Source organism: Vigna radiata, chromosome 8, assembly GCF_000741045.1.
Source record: "Vigna radiata var. radiata cultivar VC1973A chromosome 8, Vradiata_ver6, whole genome shotgun sequence".
NCBI lineage: Eukaryota > Viridiplantae > Streptophyta > Magnoliopsida > Fabales > Fabaceae > Vigna > Vigna radiata.
In genome coordinates, this window is record NC_028358.1 from 2,001,778 (window position 1) to 2,025,018 (window position 23,241).

Below are 23,241 nucleotides of genomic sequence, written 5' to 3' on the forward strand. Positions count from 1 at the left end.
TATCTATTAATTTATTATCTTAAAATGTTATATTAAAGATGATATCCGGATATTTTTTAATTAACTTTTCTACAAATTTTTAATATTGAATTTTTTTTCATATCTCCGTCGAAAAAGAAAAATAGAAATCATAGTTGATTTTAGTAAATAATTTAAATAATTCGCTATTTGAATAATAAAATAATAAATAGGTTAAAAACATTTACACATATACGTGTGTGTATATATATATATATATATATATATATATATAAAGAGGTGACACTTCAAAAATATTATACCATAAGTTAAAATTTATTATTATGTCTTTTTTTCTATCTCTACTTTCTTTATAATTATAAAATGATATTTTGATACTCAAAGACAACTTATTTTTAAGGACATTATAGTCATTAGAAAAAATATTTTTTTTTTAATTGTGAAGAAAAGAAAGAAAAAAAAAGGACACAATAATGAATAGTAATTAGTTGTATAATTTTATTACATTGTCAAAATGTTATTTTTTTTTTAGAGGAAAGACAAAATTATAAAAATAATGAATATCAATTGATTGTATAATTTTATTGGAGTTAAGATATAAGTGTAAAAAATGTAACCATAATAACTAAGTGTGATAGTAGATTTTTTTTTTCATCAAATGAGAATCTTATATATATGTACCTATAAACATTAAACTATGATTTGAAGCTAAGTTGAATGTCTAATCAAATAATGATATTGTATTATTTTAATGTAAAAAAAGGAAAATTAAGAATCACAAGTTATTGGAGTTAATAAGGCACACTATGAGGATAAGGCATGCATACACATCAATTATCATAATAAATTATTAAGAATGGTGTTTGAAATTTCCGTGGTACCAAGGCAGAAGTACAATTATTTATTTCTAGAGGTTCTTCAGGTGTGTCCTAGTTGTATGAATACAATATTAATTAATCAGCTTAATTTTTCACTTGTAATTAATAAGAATTAATTAAAAATAATCACTCAAATTATAGTTTAGTAGGTCTAATAATACAAATCCCAAATCCTAGTCCAATTCTTAGAGATAATTCTCATCACTCTCAATTCAACTATCTCCACATCATCATTAACAAAAAGATTCCAACTTAAATGTCAAAAGTCAAAATTCATACTATTCCATTAGTAAATTATTGTTTTATAGTTTAAAATTGTACAAATAGATAAATTTAATAATGCAAATTTTAGATAGTTTCTATGCAGTTTCAAATTTAAAAATCTAATTGTCTATATTGTATGTAAAATAATAAATTTTTAAATCATGTAGATTTTGATAAATTAAAAATGCTTTTTATAAGTTTGTTTGGTCAATGTTACAACCATCTATGTGGTATTGAATTTTTTTATAAACAAATCATTAGTAATTCATAATAAATAGTAAACAAATTGTTTCATGGGAAGCAAATTTGAAAAATCTAGAGGAAGAACATGAGTTATAATTGATGTCTTATTCAATATTCATTTCAAATGAATTTAAAATAGTAACTACATAAATTCCACCATTTTTCATTCTTATATACCAAAAAAGGGAATGATAATATTTCCTATTTTTCAATCTCTTCTCAATTATTATTTTTATCTTTTTGTCCTTTGTATACTCTAATTTTCCGCTCTAATTAATATACTGAAGAAAAAACCATAAAAAAATATAATATTGTTTGAAAAGATGAAATTATTCCGAAAATAGTATAAAAAGGTATTAAGTAGTGATTTACAAAAAAAATAAAAATAAAATGATATAAGAACAATGAAATGAAAAGTTGAAAGGGGCGGTGCCCTAAATGAGAGGGAAAATAATGGAAGACGAAGATGACGTTGACTTGTAAAAAGTGTCATGGTGAGAGTGATAAAGAATTGAACACTATACACTCCATTCTTGTCCACTCCATTCAAATATTAAACTATTTTTTATTTTAATTTATATAATAAAATTTATTAAAAATATAATATTTAGACATAAAATCAATTTAAATTATATATGAATGGAAACTATATATAATAAATCATTCTTTTTGAGATTGAGTTAAATTTAAAATTTATTTTTTTAACAAAAATTTCTTATTTTTTTCATCTAAGTTACTTAATCAAGTTTATTCATAATATCATCTCTAATATAATATTTTAAATTCTAAATGTTAGACTTCATTATGTTATATAAGCATGTTGAAGTTAAAGTTTTTATGTATAAATTTTGGATTTTATTTTTAGATTTAAGACTGTGATCAAGACAAAATATTAATATTACTTTAAGGAATCATAAGAGAACAACAAAGAAAAACAAATAAACTAATTAATTTGTCAAAATTATGTTATACAAACTAATTTACAAAAGTTTTAACTTGTCTAAAAATAATTATTTTAAGTTGACTACAAATCAATTTATCTATCAAAAATTTATTTTATTTTATTTTTCTTAGTAAAAGTTTTTATATGAAAATTTATTCAAACAAATGTCAGAATTATATGAAATAGGTGACTAAATGTCTTTTGTTATTTAAAAATAGAATCAAAATCGCACGAACCGAATAAAATAGAGAAATCAAAATTTTACGACATAAAACTAATAAGGCTTACTATAATAAATATATGAAAACTTCAATTAATATTCATCGTAATAAAATCAATGATATTCAAAACTGTCCATTTATTATGTTATTTAAATATATGATTAAGAATTTAGAGTTTCTGATGAATGAATAAGTATTTATTAATTTTCTAATAATTTTCACCAATGATTACTCTCGTGATATTTTAGTGAACCGAATGAAATATTTTACTAAAAGCTTGTGGGTATCATTACTTATTATTATTATTATTATTAATGGCAAAATTATTTAGTTATAAGTGTTTTAAAAAAAATGTTATAAGTTTAAAGAAAATGTGTGGACAACTAAAGTTGTCATTAAATAATGCAGAAGCCACCACCTTAAAATCTCTGACACATGGCACAGCAATTTTCCATTTTTGCTTCCACGTGTTACCTCTTATTGATATAACTTTCTTTTTAGGTTTTAGCCTACCTTTGTTTTCGTTATAGATGTAAAAATGGTCATCTAGTTAAAAAAACAAAAATATTATATTAGGTCAAATAAATTAACCTAAATTGAATTGGATTATTTTAGCTGTATATGTTTAATTTCAACGTAAATAATTTTGAGTTATGTTTTATTGAATAATTATTAAAAAATTAATCATATGTATCGACTATGAATATGAATACTCTATTGTTTAAATCAAATTAAAATTGAAACATTTCATCAAAGATTAATTTTGCAACACTTGTCTAGAAGATGAGAAAAGTATTTTCAAAAGTTGGAAATAACACGAACAACATTAGAGGAAAAAAATCAACGACTTTGACTAAATGTGGTAGAATGTAGAAATTTGTTGGAAATTTTTTTATCAGTTGGACTTGTATTTAATACTACAATCTTTTCACAATATAAATGAAAAGGTCATAATTCTTAAAGACCGTGATAGTTTCACACTTAATCGCGACAGTGATGTTTGTCTGATTATCAAGAAATTTTTTTATTGATCAGAAAATAATTAAAAATGAGAACCAAAAGATAAGCCTTTGACATTCGTGACATACACACACGTATTAAAAAAGATATGTTTTGTGTCTGTGTTCTGCTGTGTGTTTCTTGTATTCAACTTCCATCCATAGCATTTATATGGATAATTGCATAACTACTATACATTATGTATTTTGATTTTGAGTTGTAACATAGTTAGGCTAACATAATGTAATATATTTTTGTATGATTGAAAGTAATTAAACCTTAATTTTTCATATTTTGACTACTCTAGTACACAAATGGTTCCTCCATGTACTGAATCCAATGATTTAAACAACCCACTTTTCCTCATCGATTTCAGGGATTACAACATCTTCCCTCATCATTGATGCATAATTCTTTCCAACTGGTGCTCCAGCCTGAGCAAATAGCTCAACCACTGCTGGCAGCATACCATAGTACCTTTTCAACTCATTTACCAAAGGTTTTGTTGCTTGTTGATCTCGAATGTGATAGACACACACTGGAGGTGCCAGATCATTAATTGTTGCCTTCTGCCATGCATGTTGTCCATCCCTCATCTGGTGTTTGAAAGCTTGACAATTTCGAACTCTATGACCTTTGGGCCCCACTTGTACCTCTGGACAATATCCACAAGTTTGAACAGGATACTTCTCCATAAGTTTTGAAGCTCCTATGCACATTTTTTCCCAGGCTTTCATGCCCAGAACAGCAATAGCTGCAGAGAAGCAAGCACATAGTCAATACAGTTAACAAAGGACATAAAGTTAGTAATGTCTGAGAGAAGAAAAAAGTATTTGTTTCCAAAAACCTTGGATATTGTCAGAATGCATCACCATGGAATTTGTGTCTTCATTGAGTTTTTTTTTCTTATACCAAAATCCATGTGCTTCTATATCTGCCCCAAGAGACATTTCTTTAGGAAATCTTTTCTCAAAATCTATAATCCTACCAGCAACACAGTAAACAGGGAAGGTCCTTCTCCTGGTAGGGTACTCTGGTATGTCAAAACCTGCCTGGACACACAATTCCACAATTGCTGGAATTCGGTCAACTTCAAGCATTTCATTATGTGAAACAGCCCTCCCTATTCTATCATACAGGTGAAATGATTCTACAAGTGGCAGAACATGTTCAACACCACCTTTGACCCAACTATGTTCTTTGCTTGATGGGCTTCCTTTAACATCACATGTTCTAATTTTGTGTGGCGGATGACCAACATGAACTTCTCCACATAAGCTGCAAAGCATCTAACATTAAAGCAATAATAATGCACATTTAAACCAAGTGATGAGACATTTTAACATTATTCATTTATAAATCTTGTTCACATTATGAATTCTTCTAAAACCCAGAATGCATTGAAAAATGATATAATATTACTTAGTTGACAAGTTAAAAATACAAGTCAATTCCAAAAATACCAGAAAAAGAAAAATACTTCTGATTGGAACTCTATCGTGCTTGAATGGAAGTTTGTAGGCAAAATGCTAAATGCTTAAACAACCACAATGAAAAATACCAGGGTTACAGCACTACCTGCATGCATAAATAGCAGTATAGTTGACAAGTCTTGAAACACAGGATAATAGTTCACATCTGGCAGCAAAAACCTCATGAGCAACAGGAATCAGATTCTTAACCAGCATGCCATTTTCAGGAGGTTGTAATACAATCTCATGCACCATTTGTCTCTCCTTTTTCTTCAGCCCAGCTTCTCGCTTAAGCTCGTTAAAACTTGTCACTAGCGGTTTCCGCTCAAACTTGTTGAGCTTTTTTGGTATCTCATTGCAAGTCGACAGAGTGGAGTACCAAAGACAAAAATGTCCATGTATACCTCTGAGTTTTGAAAAATGAACTAGTTTAAATCTCTCGAGGAGATCACCAAGAGTTTGAACATGTCTTGGCAGCATCACTGCTCATTACCAGAGGATACCTACACTGCTACATATTCATGGATAAATTTATATATACTTTATGCAAACTAAAAATTTGTGGTAAATATTTATTTTGTTTTGATAAGTAAAATTCAATTCGTTGAAAAACATACATTATGATTTAATGTTTTCATCTTGGCTTTCCAACAAAACAGAAGGTTGTTAAATACACACTTTACGGCTAAAGTTACACATGGAACAGAATCATGACAGCAGCTAGGAAAAAACACCCACACAAATATGAGCTTCAGCAATTAACTTCATACATATAACCTACTTAGATAATGAAAATTGTAAACTCAATCAACAAGCAACTATTATTCACATGCTTGGATCAAAATCATTTAATCATGCAGCTTTTGGGGCAACCAACATTCTCTTATTTCTAAGTCACGATTTATGCAAAAACGCACCTAGGTAACAATTGCGTGGTTCACTAGTTCACTCTTGCAAGTTTCTGTCGTTTTGGTGTTGATGTTGCGTTCTCCAATGTCACGGACATTGACGCCCTGTGAGCCCAATCAAAGTACAAATGGTGGGAGGAAAAGAAAGGAGAAAGCGTGAGTGACTATGGAAGGCAACGCGGCGGAAGGAGCGGTGTCTGTCGCGAATGGTGAGCATCGCGCCACCAGCGAGCTTGAGAAGTGGGATCAACACTGCTCGCGTGCGACTTGCATCTTGACTGTGGCGAAAGACCGACGTTGAAGTCGTCGCTGTCGTGGCAGCGACCTCCAGGTTGCACGGTGGTGTTCTCGAGGAAGGGGTATGTTGGTTCCCGATTTGAGTTTCAGAATAGGAAGGGGGAAGGAGAAGATGGTGCCGCTGACAGAAACGGCCGTGGCTCGAGTTTTAAGGGCTGTGATGGTTCCGACGACGCCGGAGAACTTGGCTGGTTAGGGAGGTGCAGCCGTGAGTAGATGTTGTGTCCTTGGATTGGACCTGTGCAGGCGAAGGAGGAGACACGTGGGAAAGATGAAGTTAGGGTTTGGGCTAGCCCAACCCATTTATGTGGCTCCTTGCTCCACCTCCATTTTTATTTTACTTCATGCACTTCCATAATTGTTAAGTACAATCACCCCTTATGTATTTTATTTTGTTGTATAGTTAAAGCATGCTTTAACTACAATATCTGTTTTAATATTTCCTGATTTAAGAGAACCTTTCACATCTGAAATTGATAAGATAATGGTATTTTTGAGACTATAATTTCAAAATTCACATGTTGAAAATGTTATTTTTGAAAAAAAATAATAATAAAAGAAGATATATTAATGATCAAAAGACAAACATAAATAATAATCATCTCTATTTTTAAATACAACATAAAATTTTATATAACTCTTCACTTGTTACCTAACCTAGGTCTTGGAACATCCCCTCTCCCTATCAAATATATTGAGTTTAACTTATTTTTATTTTAAATTGTTTACTTTTAAAATTAAATTAGTTATATAAAATAATTTAAATTTATTAAATTTTATTTTTTATAAAAATTTGAATTACCATAAAAATACAAAAATTATAAAAAATACTAATGATGTGCACACACAAAAAATGTTTATACTAGCATGTAAAAACTTGTCTCTCTTATTTTACTATGTTATCAATTTAAATGGTTTTTAAATTGATTTACCATAAAAATAGCAACATATTTTAACTCTATAATATAATATTTAATAAATTATTTGTTTAGATCAAAAATATAACTATTACTTTCTCAATTTTGAAATTCTCATATTAATATCTAAAATGTCAATTATCTATAAATCTCAAATTATATTGTTAATCAATTTAATTATGATATACCTTCTTAAAAATTATTTTAAAAATTTGTTAATTTTAAAAATAATTACTTTTTTTCGCTATGTATTCATAGGGACATTTTAATAATCACTAAAAAAATTTCTAATATATTTTTAATATATTTATTATTAAATAATAACTTATATTTAAAATACTAACTCATTTGTTTTATATATATTTTTTATTTTTTATTTTATTATTTTATAATTTAATTACATAGTCATTTAATAAATTATTAAATAATAACTTATATTAAAATACCAATTATTTTCAATACTATTTTTTTTATTTTTAATTTTATCCTATAATTTCTAATTATTTGATTGGTCATTTAATAAAATTAAATTTATAAAAGTATATTTTACTTTTATTTATTAAAATATTATTGTTTAAAAAATAATATATATTTATTAACCATACAAGATATTCATATTGTCATATAAAAAATTATCTCCCGTATGATTTTTTTTTTTTAAATCAACTTAAACCATGATAGACATTTTAAAAATTAGTTAACTTTTAAAATAAATAAATAAATACTTTTTTTAATCTATATGTCCTTAAATAAAATTTAGTCATAATTAAAAGTTTTTATCTAATATATTTTAATATACTTATTATTAAATAATAACTTAGATTTAAAATATTAATTCTTTTTTATTTACTTAATTTTTTTCATTTTTAATTTTACTCTTTCACAATTTCTAAACACTTGGTCATTTAATTAGTATTTAGTGATTAACTTATATTTAAAATATTAATTCTTTCTTCATACCATGTTTTAATTTTTAATTTTATCCTTTTTATAATTTTTAATTATTTTGTCATATATTAAAATTAAATTTAGAAACAAAAACATGTTTTAGTTTTATGTCTTAAAATAATATTATTTAAAAATTGATATAGATTTATTAATAATACAAATATTTACATTTTCATATAAAGAAATTGTCATATCATAGTTTTATCTTAAAAAAATGAAAAAATATATTTATCATTATTATATAGATTTATTGTTGAATATTCTTTATATTTTTATTATGTAAAAATTAAATTAATATTATCTAATAAAAATTATATTAATGATTAGAATAGTTTATACAAACATTAATTAGACGAATATAACAAAATCATTAAACGAACTAATAAAAAATAAACGAATTTGTTCGTACATTAATTAGATAAATATAACAAAAAAACATTAGATGAGATATTTCATACATTTATTAGACAACTCTAAGCATACATTGATTAAACTAATACAAAAAATATATATTAAATGAGTTTGTCGATGCATTGATAAGAAAAATTTAAGAATATTGATGAATTTGTTCATACAATTACTAAACTAGTACAGAAAAAAAGTATTAGATGACTTACTCCACACAATGACTATATGTGTCTAGAAATACTCATTAGACGAGTTTGTTCATAAATTAATTAAACAAGTCTAACAACAAACACTAAACGAGTTTGTCTATACACTAATAAGACAAGTATGACATTAATCTATATTGCACAAGTTTGTTTCTCCATACGCAAATTATACGAGTCTATGAGTTTGTCCATTCATTGGTTAAACAAGTATTGCAATACAAATAAATTAGTTTGTAGATACATTGATTGGATGATTGTGTCCATACGCTAATTAAACGGTTCTAGCAACAAACACTAAAATGAGTATATCTATACACTGATGAGACAAGTCTAGCAGTATACATTAGACAAATTCGTCTATGCACAAATTAGGCGAGTTTATTAATACACATTAGAAAAGTTTGTCCACTCAATAATTAGATGAGTCTTGTAATACACATTACATGAATCTAAATATACACTTATTAGACGAGTCTAGCAATATAAATTATATGAGTTTGTTTATATATTGATTAAATAAGTGTAGCAATACACATTAGGTGAATTTATCGACGTAGTGATTAAACGAGTCTAACAATACACATCAAATTAGTTTTTCCACGCACTAATTAGAATAATAAAGTAAAAAAAAATACACAAGATTGTCTATAATTAGATAAGTGTAACAATAAATATTAGCTAGACAAGTCATTTCATATGTTAATTAGACAAGTATAACAAAAGTTATTAAACAAGTTTGAGAATACAATATTAGATGCGCAAAGCAAAAAAATTAGATGAGATTGACAATTTATTGATTAAACGAGTTAAACAATACACATTAGATAAATCATTCACATATTTACTAGATGACTCTAACAATATACATTAGACAAATATTTCAAGGCATAAATTAAACGAGTCTACTAATAAACATTATACAAGTATGTTCATTTATTACTTAGATGAATCTTACAATACACATTAGAGGAGTCTATTTATACATTGTTTAAATGAGTATAGCAAAAATATATTACACAGGTCTCACAATACACATTTGGGTTTATTCATAGATGAGTATAACAACAAATATTAGATGAGTTATTCTATACATTAATTAAATGAGTACAAAAATACACATTAGACAAATATTTTTATACATTGATTAGACGAGTCTTGTAACACACATTAAATGAGTTTGTACATACATTAATTACATTAGGCTAACAATATATGTTAGTTGATTCTATTCATACACATTAGATTAATATATTAATAAGACTTCTTCCATTATATAGTTAGACGAGTCTTGCAATATACATTATACAAGATTGTCTATCTACTAATTAGGTAACAATACACATTAGACAAATGTGTCAATATACTGATTAGATGAGTTTAACAACATATATTGAATGAATTTATCAATGGATTGATTAGACAAGTCTAACAATTCATATTACATCAGTTTATTCACATACTAATTTATATTTTAGTGAGTCAACCCTACATATTTCTACATATCTTTTATACTTTTAGAAAGTTTACTCTATTTTGCACATATTTTATTCTTTATATTTTTACAAAATCTACTATTTGTTTTTTTTTATTAATATATTGACTTTTCTAAACTTATAAACTAATTTTAAGATTAATTTTATTTAAAACTTAATTATAAACTTAAAAATAATAATTATTATTTTCGATTTTTAATTCTCCTTTAATAAACACACAAATAAACGTACGAGTTTAAAACTAGTTTTATGATAGAATATTTCAAATTTTCTCAAGAAAATAAATACTATCTAAAAATTCTTCATTCAAATGTTTAAAAGTTTTACTTTCATGAAAAGGATTGATTCACGAACTATTATAAGTCCGCATTTAATATATTAAAAGTATATTTATACTTTATATTACGCTTAAATATTATCCACAATAAACTATTATTAAAAAATCATTTCATTATTAAAATACTCTTAAGTGTTAACTAAATACAATCAAAAGAGATAACTTGTTAATGGACAATACCAATTAAAAATAAACACGGTTGATTTTAACTTAGAAAAGACTTCTATCAATATCAATGAAAAAATATTAATTAACATAAATTGAATCTAAGAAAAGAATATATGAATAAAAGAGAAATTATGGACATTTCAATTTTTTTTGACAAAATTTAGATATATTTAATTTAAGTGGTCAAAATAATCCGTAAATTTACTGAACTTCAATTCCTAAATTTTCTATTAATATTATATATTTTATGGTAAAATATTCTAAATTCTCTTTAAAAAAATTAATACTATTTAAAAAATCTTTATCCAAAAATATAAGAATTTTACTAATAAGAAGAATTAATTGAGTTGCTGATCTATTAATATTAAACTTATATATTCTGTGATACACCTTATATCATACTTAAGTATTACCTAGAATAAATGATTTTATTATTAAGAGAAAAAAATTGGCTTGCACTATTAAAATGATTATTTTACACTTGAAACAAAAGAAAGAAAAGGAAAAATTCAAAAGCAAGCATGCATTGTTCATTATTACATGCATGCATGCGATCTGGATTTTCTCTTCATTCTCACCAAGGTACGTGATGCCCACGTTCTGATTTGAATTCTCCTTTTTCTGAATTCCAATCTCTGAACAACAACAATAACAATAACATCACAATCTCACGCCATTTTCATCTTCAACTCGTCACTCAGTTCTCCATCTCCATCACCAATTTCTCCCAAACAAACACCATTCTCGCCATTCTCGCCATTCTCAATTCCGATTCACCAAATTAACCTTACCATTTGCATTTGAGATATTTGATCCACGCGCCAACCGCCAACGCCAATCTTGAATGTGCAAATCCAAAATTGGAAAATCTTCAACCTCGAGGATCGTTTTCCGTGGGAGATAGATCTTGGAGTTTGAATAGAGCGGAAAATAGGGGTTCGCATTCGCTAGGAGATAGATCTCGGAGTTTGAATACGTAACGCTATGGTTTCCCTCGCGATTGCAACATCGGTGATTGCGTCGTCGAGGCGAGAGTGGAATCTCGCGCGTTGGTGAAAGAACTCTCTACTCCGATGGGTAACAACTGCGTGGGACCGAACGTCGGTAACGGCTTCCTCCAGTCCGTTTCGGCGGCGGTGTGGAAGACGCGCCCGCCGGAGTCTCGCCTTCCGCCTCCTTCCGCCGAGAGCAAAACCTCGACTCCGGAACCGAACGCCCAGAAAGCCTCGGAACCCGCACCTTCAAAACCAGCGGATCCTCCGAGCCGGGTGCAGAACACGCCGCCCGAGCCAGTCAAAATGCCCCAGCCGCTGGACCACGAGAAGCCGGCTTCGAGCCACACCGAGTCGACTTCCGGTGACAAGGCTAAGAAACCCACGCACGTGAAACGGTTGTCCAGTATGGGACTACAAGTCGAGTCCGTGCTGGGTCGAAAAACAGAGAACATGAAGGAGTTCTTCAGCTTGGGGAGGAAGCTAGGGCAGGGCCAATTCGGGACGACGTTTCTGTGCGTGCAAAAGGGGACGAACAAGGACTTCGCGTGCAAGTCCATCGCGAAGCGGAAGTTGACGACGCAAGAGGATGTGGAGGATGTGAGGAGGGAGATTCAGATCATGCACCACTTGGCGGGGCACCCCAACGTGGTTCAGATCGTTGGGGCATACGAGGACGCCGTTGCGGTGCACCTCGTGATGGAGCTCTGCGCTGGAGGAGAGCTCTTTGATAGGATCATACAGAGGGGGCATTACACCGAGAAGAAGGCCGCAGAACTTGCTAGGTTGATTGTTAGTGTGGTGGAGGCTTGTCACTCTCTTGGGGTCATGCACAGGGATTTGAAGCCCGAGAATTTTTTGTTCATGAATCATCAGGAAGAGTCTCCCCTTAAGACCATTGATTTTGGACTCTCCGTGTTCTTTAGACCAGGTATTCCCCCCTTTTCTAAGTGGATCCTTGGTGTTAAGAATCAAAGTTTTAGAGACAAAATTTACATCTAGGAAGTGTGTTTATTTTATTAAAGTTAGTTTCATGTTGGTATATAATGAAGGTCTAACTTAAATGTTACATAGATGAAAAAAAATTATGATTGGTTAGACCATCTTTTACATGCTCAGTCAAATTTTCTAGTAGATATTAGTAACAGATATATCTAGTGGATTATTCGCATCAGATCATGATGATTTACAAAGGTTTTTGAAACTCCAATCTTTATCAGAGATCAATACTAAAAATATCTAAGTTTTGTCCTTAAATGTAAATAGTTAACTAAATTCCGTAACAACTTATGTAATAGCTTCAGTGTAGTTTGGATAAATTCCTCAATAACTAGTTATTAAAAAAAATAAGTAAAATATATTAAACTTTTGGTATGAGCTAAGATCAACTTATGAATTTCGGCTTTGAAGAGAAGTACAATAATCCTAAAGCATTTAAAAAAGTTCAAGTATGTAAGTTGGTTTTTCTGGGTAATTATGTTAATGATATGAAGTATCAACTGGTTTTGAAAATGAGTAATCTCTAAGGGAGAACTCGACTCACCATTTTTAGGAGAGTCTCCCTGCTCAACTATGTTTATTCTATCAAAATATTAAGACTCGAAACCATAATAGGAGGTCGAATCCATTATCACTTATACCGACAATAGTCGGTATGCAAGCAAGTTCATTTTAATTTATGAAGAAATCTTGATTTATTTATCTTTTTATTTATTTTTTCTTGTGTAAATACTTATTTATTGAGAAATTCATTTAAGCTGACCTTATTCACAAGCTTAGTTAAGTAAGAAAAACTTTTTACTATATCATAAGTTTAAATAAGCTCGGTAGAAGCTATTAGCAACGCCATCTTAATAGTTTTGAAGTTTATTATGATCATGAAGTGTTGGGAGAGACATCTAACGATCTATTAATTGTACCTGCTCAAATATGTACTGTGCTACCCGAATAAAGGAATTTGAAACGATAGAAAACAAACGGCTTTGATCTAAGAGAATCATCCATGTGATTGGAGTAAGATACATGTTTCTAGTATCATAAATGAGCAAATTTATTAGTTACATTTGTGCATTGTTTTTGTTTAGGATGGTATGTGGTTTCCGGTTCTGTCTGCTATTGAATCTGGAAATCGATTATTTTCTTTTTGTACAGCTAATTATGTTAATTCGGAATTCAAAACACGTTTGCTTTCTCCTCTTTCTTGTCTACTACGAATATAGAGTAAAGACATGGCTCTTTTTAGTCTCCTCTTCCTTGTGGGCATTTGTTTTCATGAACATTTTCCTCTTGATACTTTAATACCGTCAATTCAAGCCAGAATTTTGATGTTTCGACTCTCACGTTTTTTATACACTTTATTCGTAGTTACATTGACTTTTATTTCCAAAATTAATGTTTTAGATAAAGCAATTATTCTTCTGAACTATTGCTTGTTTGTTAGTAATTTTCTTTAGCTTATGTCAGGACATTACTATGGCTACTTACGAAGGAATCTGTTTAACAGTTGTGCACGTCGGGTAATAGGGTCTATATTTATAGAATTCTATAGTGGAGAAATATGGTGGACGATTTGCTGACCATGTTAGCTAAATACTGAATTAATGTGCGAGTGTACTGCAGGGGTTTGTATGGCGGGTGCATTTTAGATGTTTAAGTCATCTCATGCATGTAGGACATCCTGTTATATTGCTACCTCATCAAAGATGTGTTCTCTTAACTTACTAGGAGGGACTCCATTTCGTTTAACTATGCCACTCTTTTTCTTCCGCCTTTTATTTGGGATTTGGCCTTTCCGAATTCAGATTAAGAAATTGTTCATAACTTCAGGTGAAACATTCACTGATGTGGTTGGGAGCCCGTACTATGTGGCCCCTGAAGTTTTGCGGAAGAACTATGGTCCAGAATGTGATGTTTGGAGTGCTGGGGTGATCATCTATATTTTACTCAGTGGAGTTCCCCCATTTTGGGATGGTGAGAATGCTATACCGTTTAATTTCATCATGCTATACTTGCTCATAAATGCCTGATATGTTTGGTATATGGATCAGAAACGGAACAGGGAATATTTGAGCAAGTTTTGAAAGGAGAGCTTGACTTTGTTTCTGAACCCTGGCCAAGCATATCCGAAAGCGCAAAGGATCTTGTTCGAAGGATGCTTGTAAGGGACCCTAAAAAGAGGCTGACAGCACATGAAGTTCTTTGTGAGTACGCATGTCTCGTTGATGCTACTGGGCTTGATTTATTTTGCAAAAGTTTTCTCGCCATTTTGTTCTTAAGATCAATTTCAAATAATCTTATAGATTGTCTAGTTCTTAGGATTTTCTTTTTTAACAATTTGCATTCATGTGGACAGAATATCTGATCAAGAACTACTTACTATAAACTAACAGCTATTATGATGATAAACTGTCTCCTTTCCTATAATAAAAGAAAAAAGCTTGACCTGTCCGCTTTTGCCTCCCCTCCCTTTTCGGAATGAGAAGTATTGGGGCCATGAATTTCAAATTGCTCCTGCGGAATAGACATTACCACAATATTCAGAAGATAAACCAAAATTTTGAAGTTTGCCTTGTCAGTGGAGATTTTCTGATTTTGATTTTTCAGATGAAATAGTATCCTAATTCACATGGTGCTTTCTGTTGGAATGCCTCTGTTTTATTTCTCACATTAATACATGAAAACTCTACTGTATAAATATAATTTTGAAATTAGAAATATATTAAAGATATTTATGATTGAATTACTACATTTTTTTCTCTCAAAAATTATATTAAAACTGCTTGACAATATTATTATAATAAAATAAATACGAGTAAACAATATAACTTTGAAACTTAATGTGTAGTGAAAAATTTATCTATATCAAGTGTATTAGCAAAGGAAAAAGGTTTCATTCAAGACATATAATTTTATGCTGAGGCACGGATAATGGTTGATGATATGCAGGCCATCCATGGGTGCAAGTCGGAGGCGTTGCTCCTGATAAGCCACTTGACTCTGCTGTCTTGAGTCGTTTGAAGCAATTCTCTGCCATGAATAAGCTCAAAAAAATAGCCATTCGAGTGAGTATCCATTATTTATTTGAGAATAGAAATACATTGCAGGTGCTCGAGAACTAGCTTACGTTATCATTCACTATATATATTGACAAAAATAGTCTAGCTGATTATGCCTCGGGCATTTGAATAGGGACGATAATATTGAACATTGTTAGTTGTAGATAATTGCTCCATTCAAGCAGTGGTTTGACTTGCTGTATTATCCCTTGTCAGGTAATTGCCGAAAGTTTGTCTGAGGAAGAAATTGCAGGACTGAAAGAAATGTTCAGGATGATAGATACCGATAATAGCGGACAAATCACGCTTGAGGAACTGAAAAATGGTTTAGAGAGAGTGGGTTCTGTTCTTAAGGATTCTGAAATTGCTTGGTTAATGCAAGCGGTAAGTGCTTGCCTGCAATCCAAATTGGCCGCTCTATGTGCTACTGTTTCTTGTACTAAAGGACCTGTGACTGGTTGTAGTTTGATTCGTTGGAATACAATTGGACTATTTATGAACATGCACTCGATTCAGTGATTGATTTCATTAAGTAATTCATCACATCAATCTTTTTGCTTTCTTATTTATATAATGCAGGCAGACGTTGATAACAGTGGCACCATAGACTACGGTGAATTCATTGCAGCTATGGTACACCTAAACAAGATCCAGAAGGAAGATCATCTATATGCAGCATTCACATACTTTGACAAAGATGGGAGTGGATACATTACACAGGATGAGCTCCAACAAGCCTGCGAACAGTTTGGCTTGCAGGATTATCACCTGGATGAGATAATACGTGAAATTGACCAGGATAATGTAATATATTGCATTCCAGTGGTTTAGTTTTTTGTTTTCTTTATTTGACTTATATTCTGCACTGTTTCAGGATGGACGCATTGATTATAGTGAGTTTGTTGCCATGATGCAAGACACTGGATTTGGCAAAAAGGGATTTTAGACATCATGAGTAAATTATGGACCCCTTCAAGCATTTGGTGATCTGTTGATCTTGCCAAACGAGAACTTGATAAACAATCTCACTCTCACAGCTAGCATAATCTCTTGCAGACGCCAGGTTATGTAAGTACATGCATGCACTTAGAAAAATTGTTTAAGCTTCAAGGATAGGAAGCTTGAATGGCATGATAAGCAGTGTTTATGTATTTACAAATCATTTTTTTGCTGAGTATATAACCTAGAGCAACAGATCACAGTTTTTCCCGTTGAATCTGTAACCCTTTTGTGGGGGTAAATGGATGATGGTAGAACGACTTTTCAGCATGTGATCAAATGATGTTACAATGCCGGTTCGCACTCTACATGAAATTGGTGACAAATTTCCGAAAGCAATGTTGAAGGGCATGCATTTACGAAAGATATGTATGTTCTTCCAGCTGTGAAGCTCTTAAGTCTTTAAAGCCATGCTATGCCATGCCATCTTTCAGTCACTCTCAAACCATGTTGTATCAACTCATGTACCCTGTTTGCATTCGTGTATAGAGAGCCAACTTAGCTGTACCTTTGGTTTAAGGATGCTTCACTTTAAGTGTATACACAATCAGTAAATTTTTGTTCTTTTGTAACTTCCTATTTTTGCCCAATGGTACAAGTGGATGAATTTGATGAGAATCAAGAGATGAATTTGGAGCACAACAAAAGCTTTACACCACCCTTTCCTTTCTTTCATTTGGTTTTGTTTTTAACTTTTAACTCACTTGGCTGAAACAGGTTTCCCTCCACAATAGATTCAATATTTCAACATCATAACATAACATCAAGCAAAAGGAAATACACGAGAATACAATATTATTTTAGACTAAATACTTTCTTATTACTTGGTCTTTTAGCTGAACAAGCTTCACATTTTTTCTTCTATGTACGAATTACAAATAATTAAAATGATATGTACAAATTACAAATAATTATATTTTGTAATGAGTGTTCTATAAGGTAATTCTACATCTAAAAATATCTTTTGAAATATGAAAAATATTCCAAAACATCACTTTCAGATGACATTTTCTAGATTTGGAAATGCTTTCAAAAACATTTATTTTCTAATTTTTTTATATTTTGCATCCAAAAATACTTTCCATAATTTCAAAATATAAAAATATTTATTACGAAATAAATAGTCAAGAAGATATTTTTGGAATTGGAAAGTAGAAGACATTTTACGACACAAGAAAGGAAAGAGAGTGTGAAAGTAGGGTTTTAGTGTTTTTAATGTTTTTTAATAAAAAGTAAAGTGAGAATATTATAACTTCTGAGGCTGTAGGAAGAAAATTTAATGGGCTAAGACAGCAAAAAGTCCAAAAATTTAATGGGTTATATCCAAAATTATCTTTATTTATACAAAATTTCAAAATAGTCGGTTCTTTGAGAGATACCTAGATACCTACCCAATCATCAACTTATTTTATTATATAAATTTTATTTATATTAAAGTAAACACATACACTATCACTTGTCTTTTTTGTATTTTTTAAATATTTATATTATACTATAAATTAATAATATATATATATATATATATATATATATATATATAAATTGATTAAGTAAATTTAAAAAAAAAATCAGGATAATAAAAAGTAGAAGGAGAAAAAAAAATATGTAACAATTTTATTCAAAATATTTTAAAATAACGGTTTCTTTTAAAAAATTAGTTTATAATTATTTTTTTAAAATCAGTTAATAATTATATTATAAAAATAAAATAGAGAAAAACATTGTACAGAAAAAAAATATTTATATATAAATATAAATTTATGATGAGTAATTTATTCATGTAAAATAATGGAATTTCATTATTTCAGTAAAATTGTTCTGAAAATCAAAATTTAATTTAACTATATATTGATAAACATTAAAATCTAGTTTTATCCAAAAAAGAACCATTTTAATTTATATGAGGAAATTAAAATCCGCAAGAGATAAGTAAAATTTGAAGTTTTTATTTATTAGAAAAATTAAAACAAATAGGGATAATTGGGACAAAAAATGGTTTCTCATATAAATTTCCAATTCTTTTGTTATTTTCATATAAGAAGCACAGAGCTAAGAAGCACAGAGCTAGGGTCCGCTGCTAACTCCTCAACAAGTTCTCTCTCTTCCTCTCTCGTTCTCAATCATTTTCCGACGAAGATAAAACGAATGAATGCAAATACCTATCATGTGAGAATGGTTTCTTCAGAATGGTAGGTTTGGTAGTAAGGATATACATACTAATTACAATTTCTGTTCTTAGTCATCTCTTGCCTTGAGGTTCGATTTTCGATTTTAACGCATTAATGGTTAAAACTGAAATAGTTCATGTTGTTTAAATTAATTAATTGGAGTTTTGTTTTATGTTGACGCTGGATGGAGTATTTGTTCCAATTTTCACTGTGATTCACTCATAACATGATTCTTTGTGTTGAAAATGAATGAAGTGAAGTATCTATAATGATCTATTATAGTTCCAGGCAGTTTTGGCGTTTTTCTTTGCGGCATTTATCATTGGAAGTTGTTTTTGAAAAATTAAAATGGGTTAGAGGAACGTGCAAGGACTGTTGGTGTAAGCATTGCTAATCAATTTAAGTTGATTTGCGGAGAATTGAATGAGAGTGCTGCCCTTAGTCTTGATTAGAAATTAAGGAGGTGAGGAAAACTAAATGTATAATGTATTACATATCAGTATGAAAATAATTCTTGCAGTGGTAAAACTTGTTCACATGATTCTAATATTATTTGTATTGCTCTATTTTTTTAGTAGCTTTTCCTCTGTGAGTTTAAGATTCTTGTATGGGTTTCTACTGATTGTTTCGAATACTTTTACTATGCAATGAAGAGGTAGCTGTTGCAGCCAGGCACCTGCTTCCAGTCCTAGTGAGCCCATAGACATCATGACTTGTGCTGAGAAAATCTCTGGCTTACAGTGGTCTTGCAAGAGGTCTTCAAGAAAGTGCCAACATCATTGAGAAGCATGCTGCACAGCTCTGCGTTCTAGCAGAAGATTGTGACCAACCTGGTTATGTGAAACTGGTGAAGGCCCTTTACGCAGAGCACAATGTTAGCCTTTTGACAGTTCCAAGTGCAAAAGGGTAGAGATTTTTAAGTGTGAACACTTTGGAAGAGTTGGAAAACTTAGCAAAAGAGGTTTCAAAAGCAACGGTCTTTTTGTTCCCTTTTGATAGAGTGTGTAACACAGTTGTAGTCCAAATAAGAGGTTTTTTGATTGAGAGGGAAGTGTGGTGAGGAAAATGCGTCGTTTGATTTTGATTTCATCACGTTCAAATCTACTTCCACCTTTTCAATTTCAAACCTTATCCACAGCCACCGTCACAGAGAGGCCTTTTCCTACCCCTCCACCTCCCGATGAGGCCACCGTTCGCCAAACGCTGCTCTCCTTCAACAATGACTGGAAGCGAGCCCTGGAGTTCTTCGATTGGGTGGAGGAATCTCACTCCCACTGCAACTTTCGCCACTCCACTGACACCTTCAACCTCATGCTCGACATCCTGGCCAAGTTCTTCGAGTTCGATCTCTGTTGGCACCTCATTCGCCGCATGCACTCCCACCCCTCCTCTCCCCCCAACCATACCACATTCCGTGTCATCTTTAAGCGCTATGTTTCCGCCCATCTTGTCCAAGATGCCATTGACACCTTCCACCGCCTTGAAGAGTTCAACCTCAAGGACCACACCTCCTTCTCCCACCTCGTAGATGCCCTCTGCGAGTACAAGCACGTCCTCGAGGCACAAGACCTTGTCTTCTCTAAAGACACACCCGTCGACACAATTGGAAACACCAAGATCCACAACATGGTTCTCCGTGGGTGGTTCAAATTGGGGTGGTGGAGCAAATGCAACGAGTTCTGGGAGGAGATGGATAGAAAAGGGGTTCAAAAGGACTTGCACTCATATTCAATTTACATGGATATTCTGTGCAAAGCTGGAAAACCTTGGAAGGCTGTCAAATTGTTCAAAGAGGTTACCAAGAAGGGTTTCCAATTAGATGTTATGGTTTATAACATTCTCATTCGAGCCATTGGTNTTTCCCAAGGGGTTGATTTCTCAATTAGGGTTTTCCGTGAAATGAAGGAGTTGGGTATTAACCCCACTATTGTCACTTACAACACTTTGATTAGGCTTTTGTGTGATTGCTACAGACACAAGGAGGCACTTGCCTTGCTTCGAACCATGGCTCAGGATGGTTGCCACCCCACTGCCATTTCTTACCATTGTTTTTTTGCCTCTATGGAGAAGCCTAAACAGATACTTGCTATGTTTGATGACATGATAGAAGGTGGGGTTAGGCCCAGCATGGACACCTATGTCATGCTCCTGAACAAGTTTGGTAGGTGGGGGTTTCTTCGCCCAGTTTTCATGATATGGAATAGAATGGAGCAACTTGGGTGTAGTCCTGATGCAGCAGCTTACAATGCCTTGATAGATGCTCTTGTAGACAAGGGGTTGATAGATTTGGCTAGAAAGTACGATGAGGAGATGTTAGCGAAAGGACTTTTACCTAAGCCAAGAAAAGAGTTGGGGACAAAGCTGTTAGGAGGAGAATCTGCTGATTTATTGGACGAGTATTCTCAAAGTACCATACAGACACACAACGTTCCACTAGTCTAGATAATGTACTTCAGTGGCTTAAGGTCTGGTTTTTCAAAGATTCTATACTATGTATTTTTGAATCTAGCGCACTTTTGCAAATTGGACTAATGCTAGTCTTGGTTTAACAGAGCGCAGATGAACTGGAAAGTGTTGTTGGTCGATAATAGAAAATGTTAATGCTCGTATATTTGACCAGACATCAGTAGAAGAAGGGTTCATTCTGAAGTTGAAGATATTAATGAAAGGTGAAAGTCATCCATTTTTGTCTGTTTGATAACAGCTTTATTTTGAAAAATAAGACTGAAGTTGGAATTAACAAAATGATTGCTTTTTTATTTGGTGACAAGTCAAATTAGAAAAGTTTGAAAAATTCTTGTTTGCACCTCAGTATGAGTAGAGAGTCCAACCAAAGTACTAGCTCGTTAGTTGAGAGAGATCCACTACTTTAAGTACCACTTCAAGTAGATCATCATATAATGTGGATAGCACTTCCTTTTATGGGAGGTTTCATTCTATCAGCACTAATCCGATAGTAGCAATTTTTTCTTTAGATGGCTGCAATCATATTCTGGTTGCACCTTAGTCCATTCTATAGGCAGCTGTTTCCATGGTAAATCTCAGTGCAGTACCGTCTTTCACACAGCTTCTCCTCCGTCAGTTTCTCTTTCTTCTTTGCTTTACATATTTGTTTTTTCACATCTTAACTTCACCCAAATGCCCCAACAAACCGTGGCAAAAGCAAAGTACCCAATTACTATTAGACATGATCTATCTATGATATATGCCCATGATAAATTGCTTTGATGATTATATAGTGAGATAAATATTTGAACGCGTGCAGGTGCTCCGATGAAAAGAAAAGAATCCGAGGCCAAAATCCTACACCTTTCCAAACCAGAGGTGAAAGATTTGAGATTGGAATTCACTCCAGTGAGTCAGTATGAAACAGTTAAGAGTCTGCAGGAGAATGGGCACCTTCCTGTTTCAACAACAGTGAAATCATAAACAAGCTCACCCCTTTATTTAATTACCAGTTTAATTCAGGACAAGAAGCTGCAGCTTTTGGCAATCTGGGCTAGCTCATTATTATAAGAGAGTTAGCTAAACTCTGAATTCAAAAGAAAGTGATTTCTCCTTTTATTACAAAGAATGAAAAGGAAAGAATTCAGAAGAAAGATATCCTCATTTATCGGTGGGAAATAGAGTGGAAAAGGAAGAATGTGATAAGAACAAAATTGTTATATTTGACTGAAAAAAAAGTTAAAAAAAAAAACAAATAAAGAATTTCAAACTATAAAATCATTGTTTTTAATTTTAATTTTTACTTATTTCTTTTTTAAAATCAAACACTTAATTGCAATTTCTATTTATTTACTTTATTTCCATTTACAATTTTTTTCTTTTTTTGTTTTCATTTTACCTATAACGAAATGTGGGAATTTAGCTAATAATATGATCTTTACCAATATTGATAGACCAATATAGAAGAGAGATTGAATAAAATAAGTATTCATTGTTCTCCTTCCATATATTCTCCTTCAATATATTTTCTCGTTCATTTATGTTCATTTTTGTTCCCTATTAAAAACATTTGCTTTCACTTATAAACACCAATAGTAACACTGCCGACTCATTTGTGAAAGTATTGTAGTTTTCTAACTTTGAAATTTGCAAATTCGGGGATCAGTAAATGCAAGAACTTTGTATTTGTAGGTAAGAAAACAGGGTTGGAAAATGAGACTTTTGGGAATCTTTAAATGGAACAATAATACATTAAAGTTAAATCAAAACATTAATAATTTTGATATAGTGTAAATAAATTTAATATATTAAAAAAAAATTAAACTATAAAATAGTTCTAGAACGCTTGATTGATTCTTCTCATAATCTTCTATTTATAAGAATAAATTAAGACGAGAGTA

General features: G+C 31.1%; 3 protein-coding genes across 9 annotated transcripts; 2 read left to right on the top strand and 1 right to left on the bottom strand.

Moving 5' to 3' along the window:
• Positions 1 to 3,625: 3,625 nt before the first annotated feature.
• LOC106771002 (APO protein 3, mitochondrial) lies at positions 3,626 to 6,489 on the bottom strand. 4 transcript variants are annotated; one of them, XM_014656875.2, is made up of 4 exons: positions 5,917 to 6,489; positions 5,106 to 5,510; positions 4,375 to 4,805; positions 3,626 to 4,281 (listed from the first exon to the last, which is right to left on the bottom strand). In XM_014656875.2, the coding sequence occupies exons 2-4, from the start codon at positions 5,477 to 5,479 to the stop codon at positions 3,872 to 3,874; spliced, it is 1,215 nt and encodes a 404-aa protein (XP_014512361.1). In that variant the 5' UTR covers positions 5,480 to 5,510; positions 5,917 to 6,489; the 3' UTR covers positions 3,626 to 3,871. The 4 variants fall into 4 exon arrangements, with proteins under 4 accessions (XP_014512361.1, XP_014512359.1, XP_022640791.1 ...); XM_014656873.2 differs by having other exon boundaries at positions 5,106 to 5,507; positions 5,917 to 6,486; XM_022785070.1 differs by having other exon boundaries at positions 5,106 to 5,405; positions 5,917 to 6,479.
• Positions 6,490 to 11,222: 4,733 nt separating this feature from the next.
• Positions 11,223 to 17,425, top strand: LOC106772233 (calcium-dependent protein kinase 20-like). The gene is made up of 7 exons (XM_022784509.1): positions 11,223 to 12,604; positions 14,500 to 14,643; positions 14,721 to 14,873; positions 15,619 to 15,734; positions 15,945 to 16,112; positions 16,308 to 16,532; positions 16,603 to 17,425. The coding sequence occupies exons 1-7, from the start codon at positions 11,755 to 11,757 to the stop codon at positions 16,672 to 16,674; spliced, it is 1,728 nt and encodes a 575-aa protein (XP_022640230.1). The 5' UTR covers positions 11,223 to 11,754; the 3' UTR covers positions 16,675 to 17,425.
• Positions 17,426 to 18,773: 1,348 nt separating this feature from the next.
• On the top strand, positions 18,774 to 22,632 carry LOC111242232 (pentatricopeptide repeat-containing protein At1g80550, mitochondrial-like). Of its 4 annotated transcripts, none has more exons than XR_002669000.1 (4): positions 18,774 to 18,916; positions 19,549 to 21,360; positions 21,448 to 21,564; positions 22,161 to 22,632. XR_002669000.1 is itself a non-coding variant. In XM_022784510.1 (2 exons), the coding sequence occupies exon 2, from the start codon at positions 19,961 to 19,963 to the stop codon at positions 21,335 to 21,337; it is 1,377 nt and encodes a 458-aa protein (XP_022640231.1). In that variant the 5' UTR covers positions 18,774 to 18,916; positions 19,549 to 19,960; the 3' UTR covers positions 21,338 to 21,504. The 4 variants fall into 4 exon arrangements, 1 of the variants encoding a protein (XP_022640231.1); XR_002669002.1 differs by having other exon boundaries at positions 19,555 to 21,360; XR_002669001.1 differs by lacking the exon at positions 18,774 to 18,916 and adding an exon at positions 19,338 to 19,358.
• Positions 22,633 to 23,241: the final 609 nt, after the last annotated feature.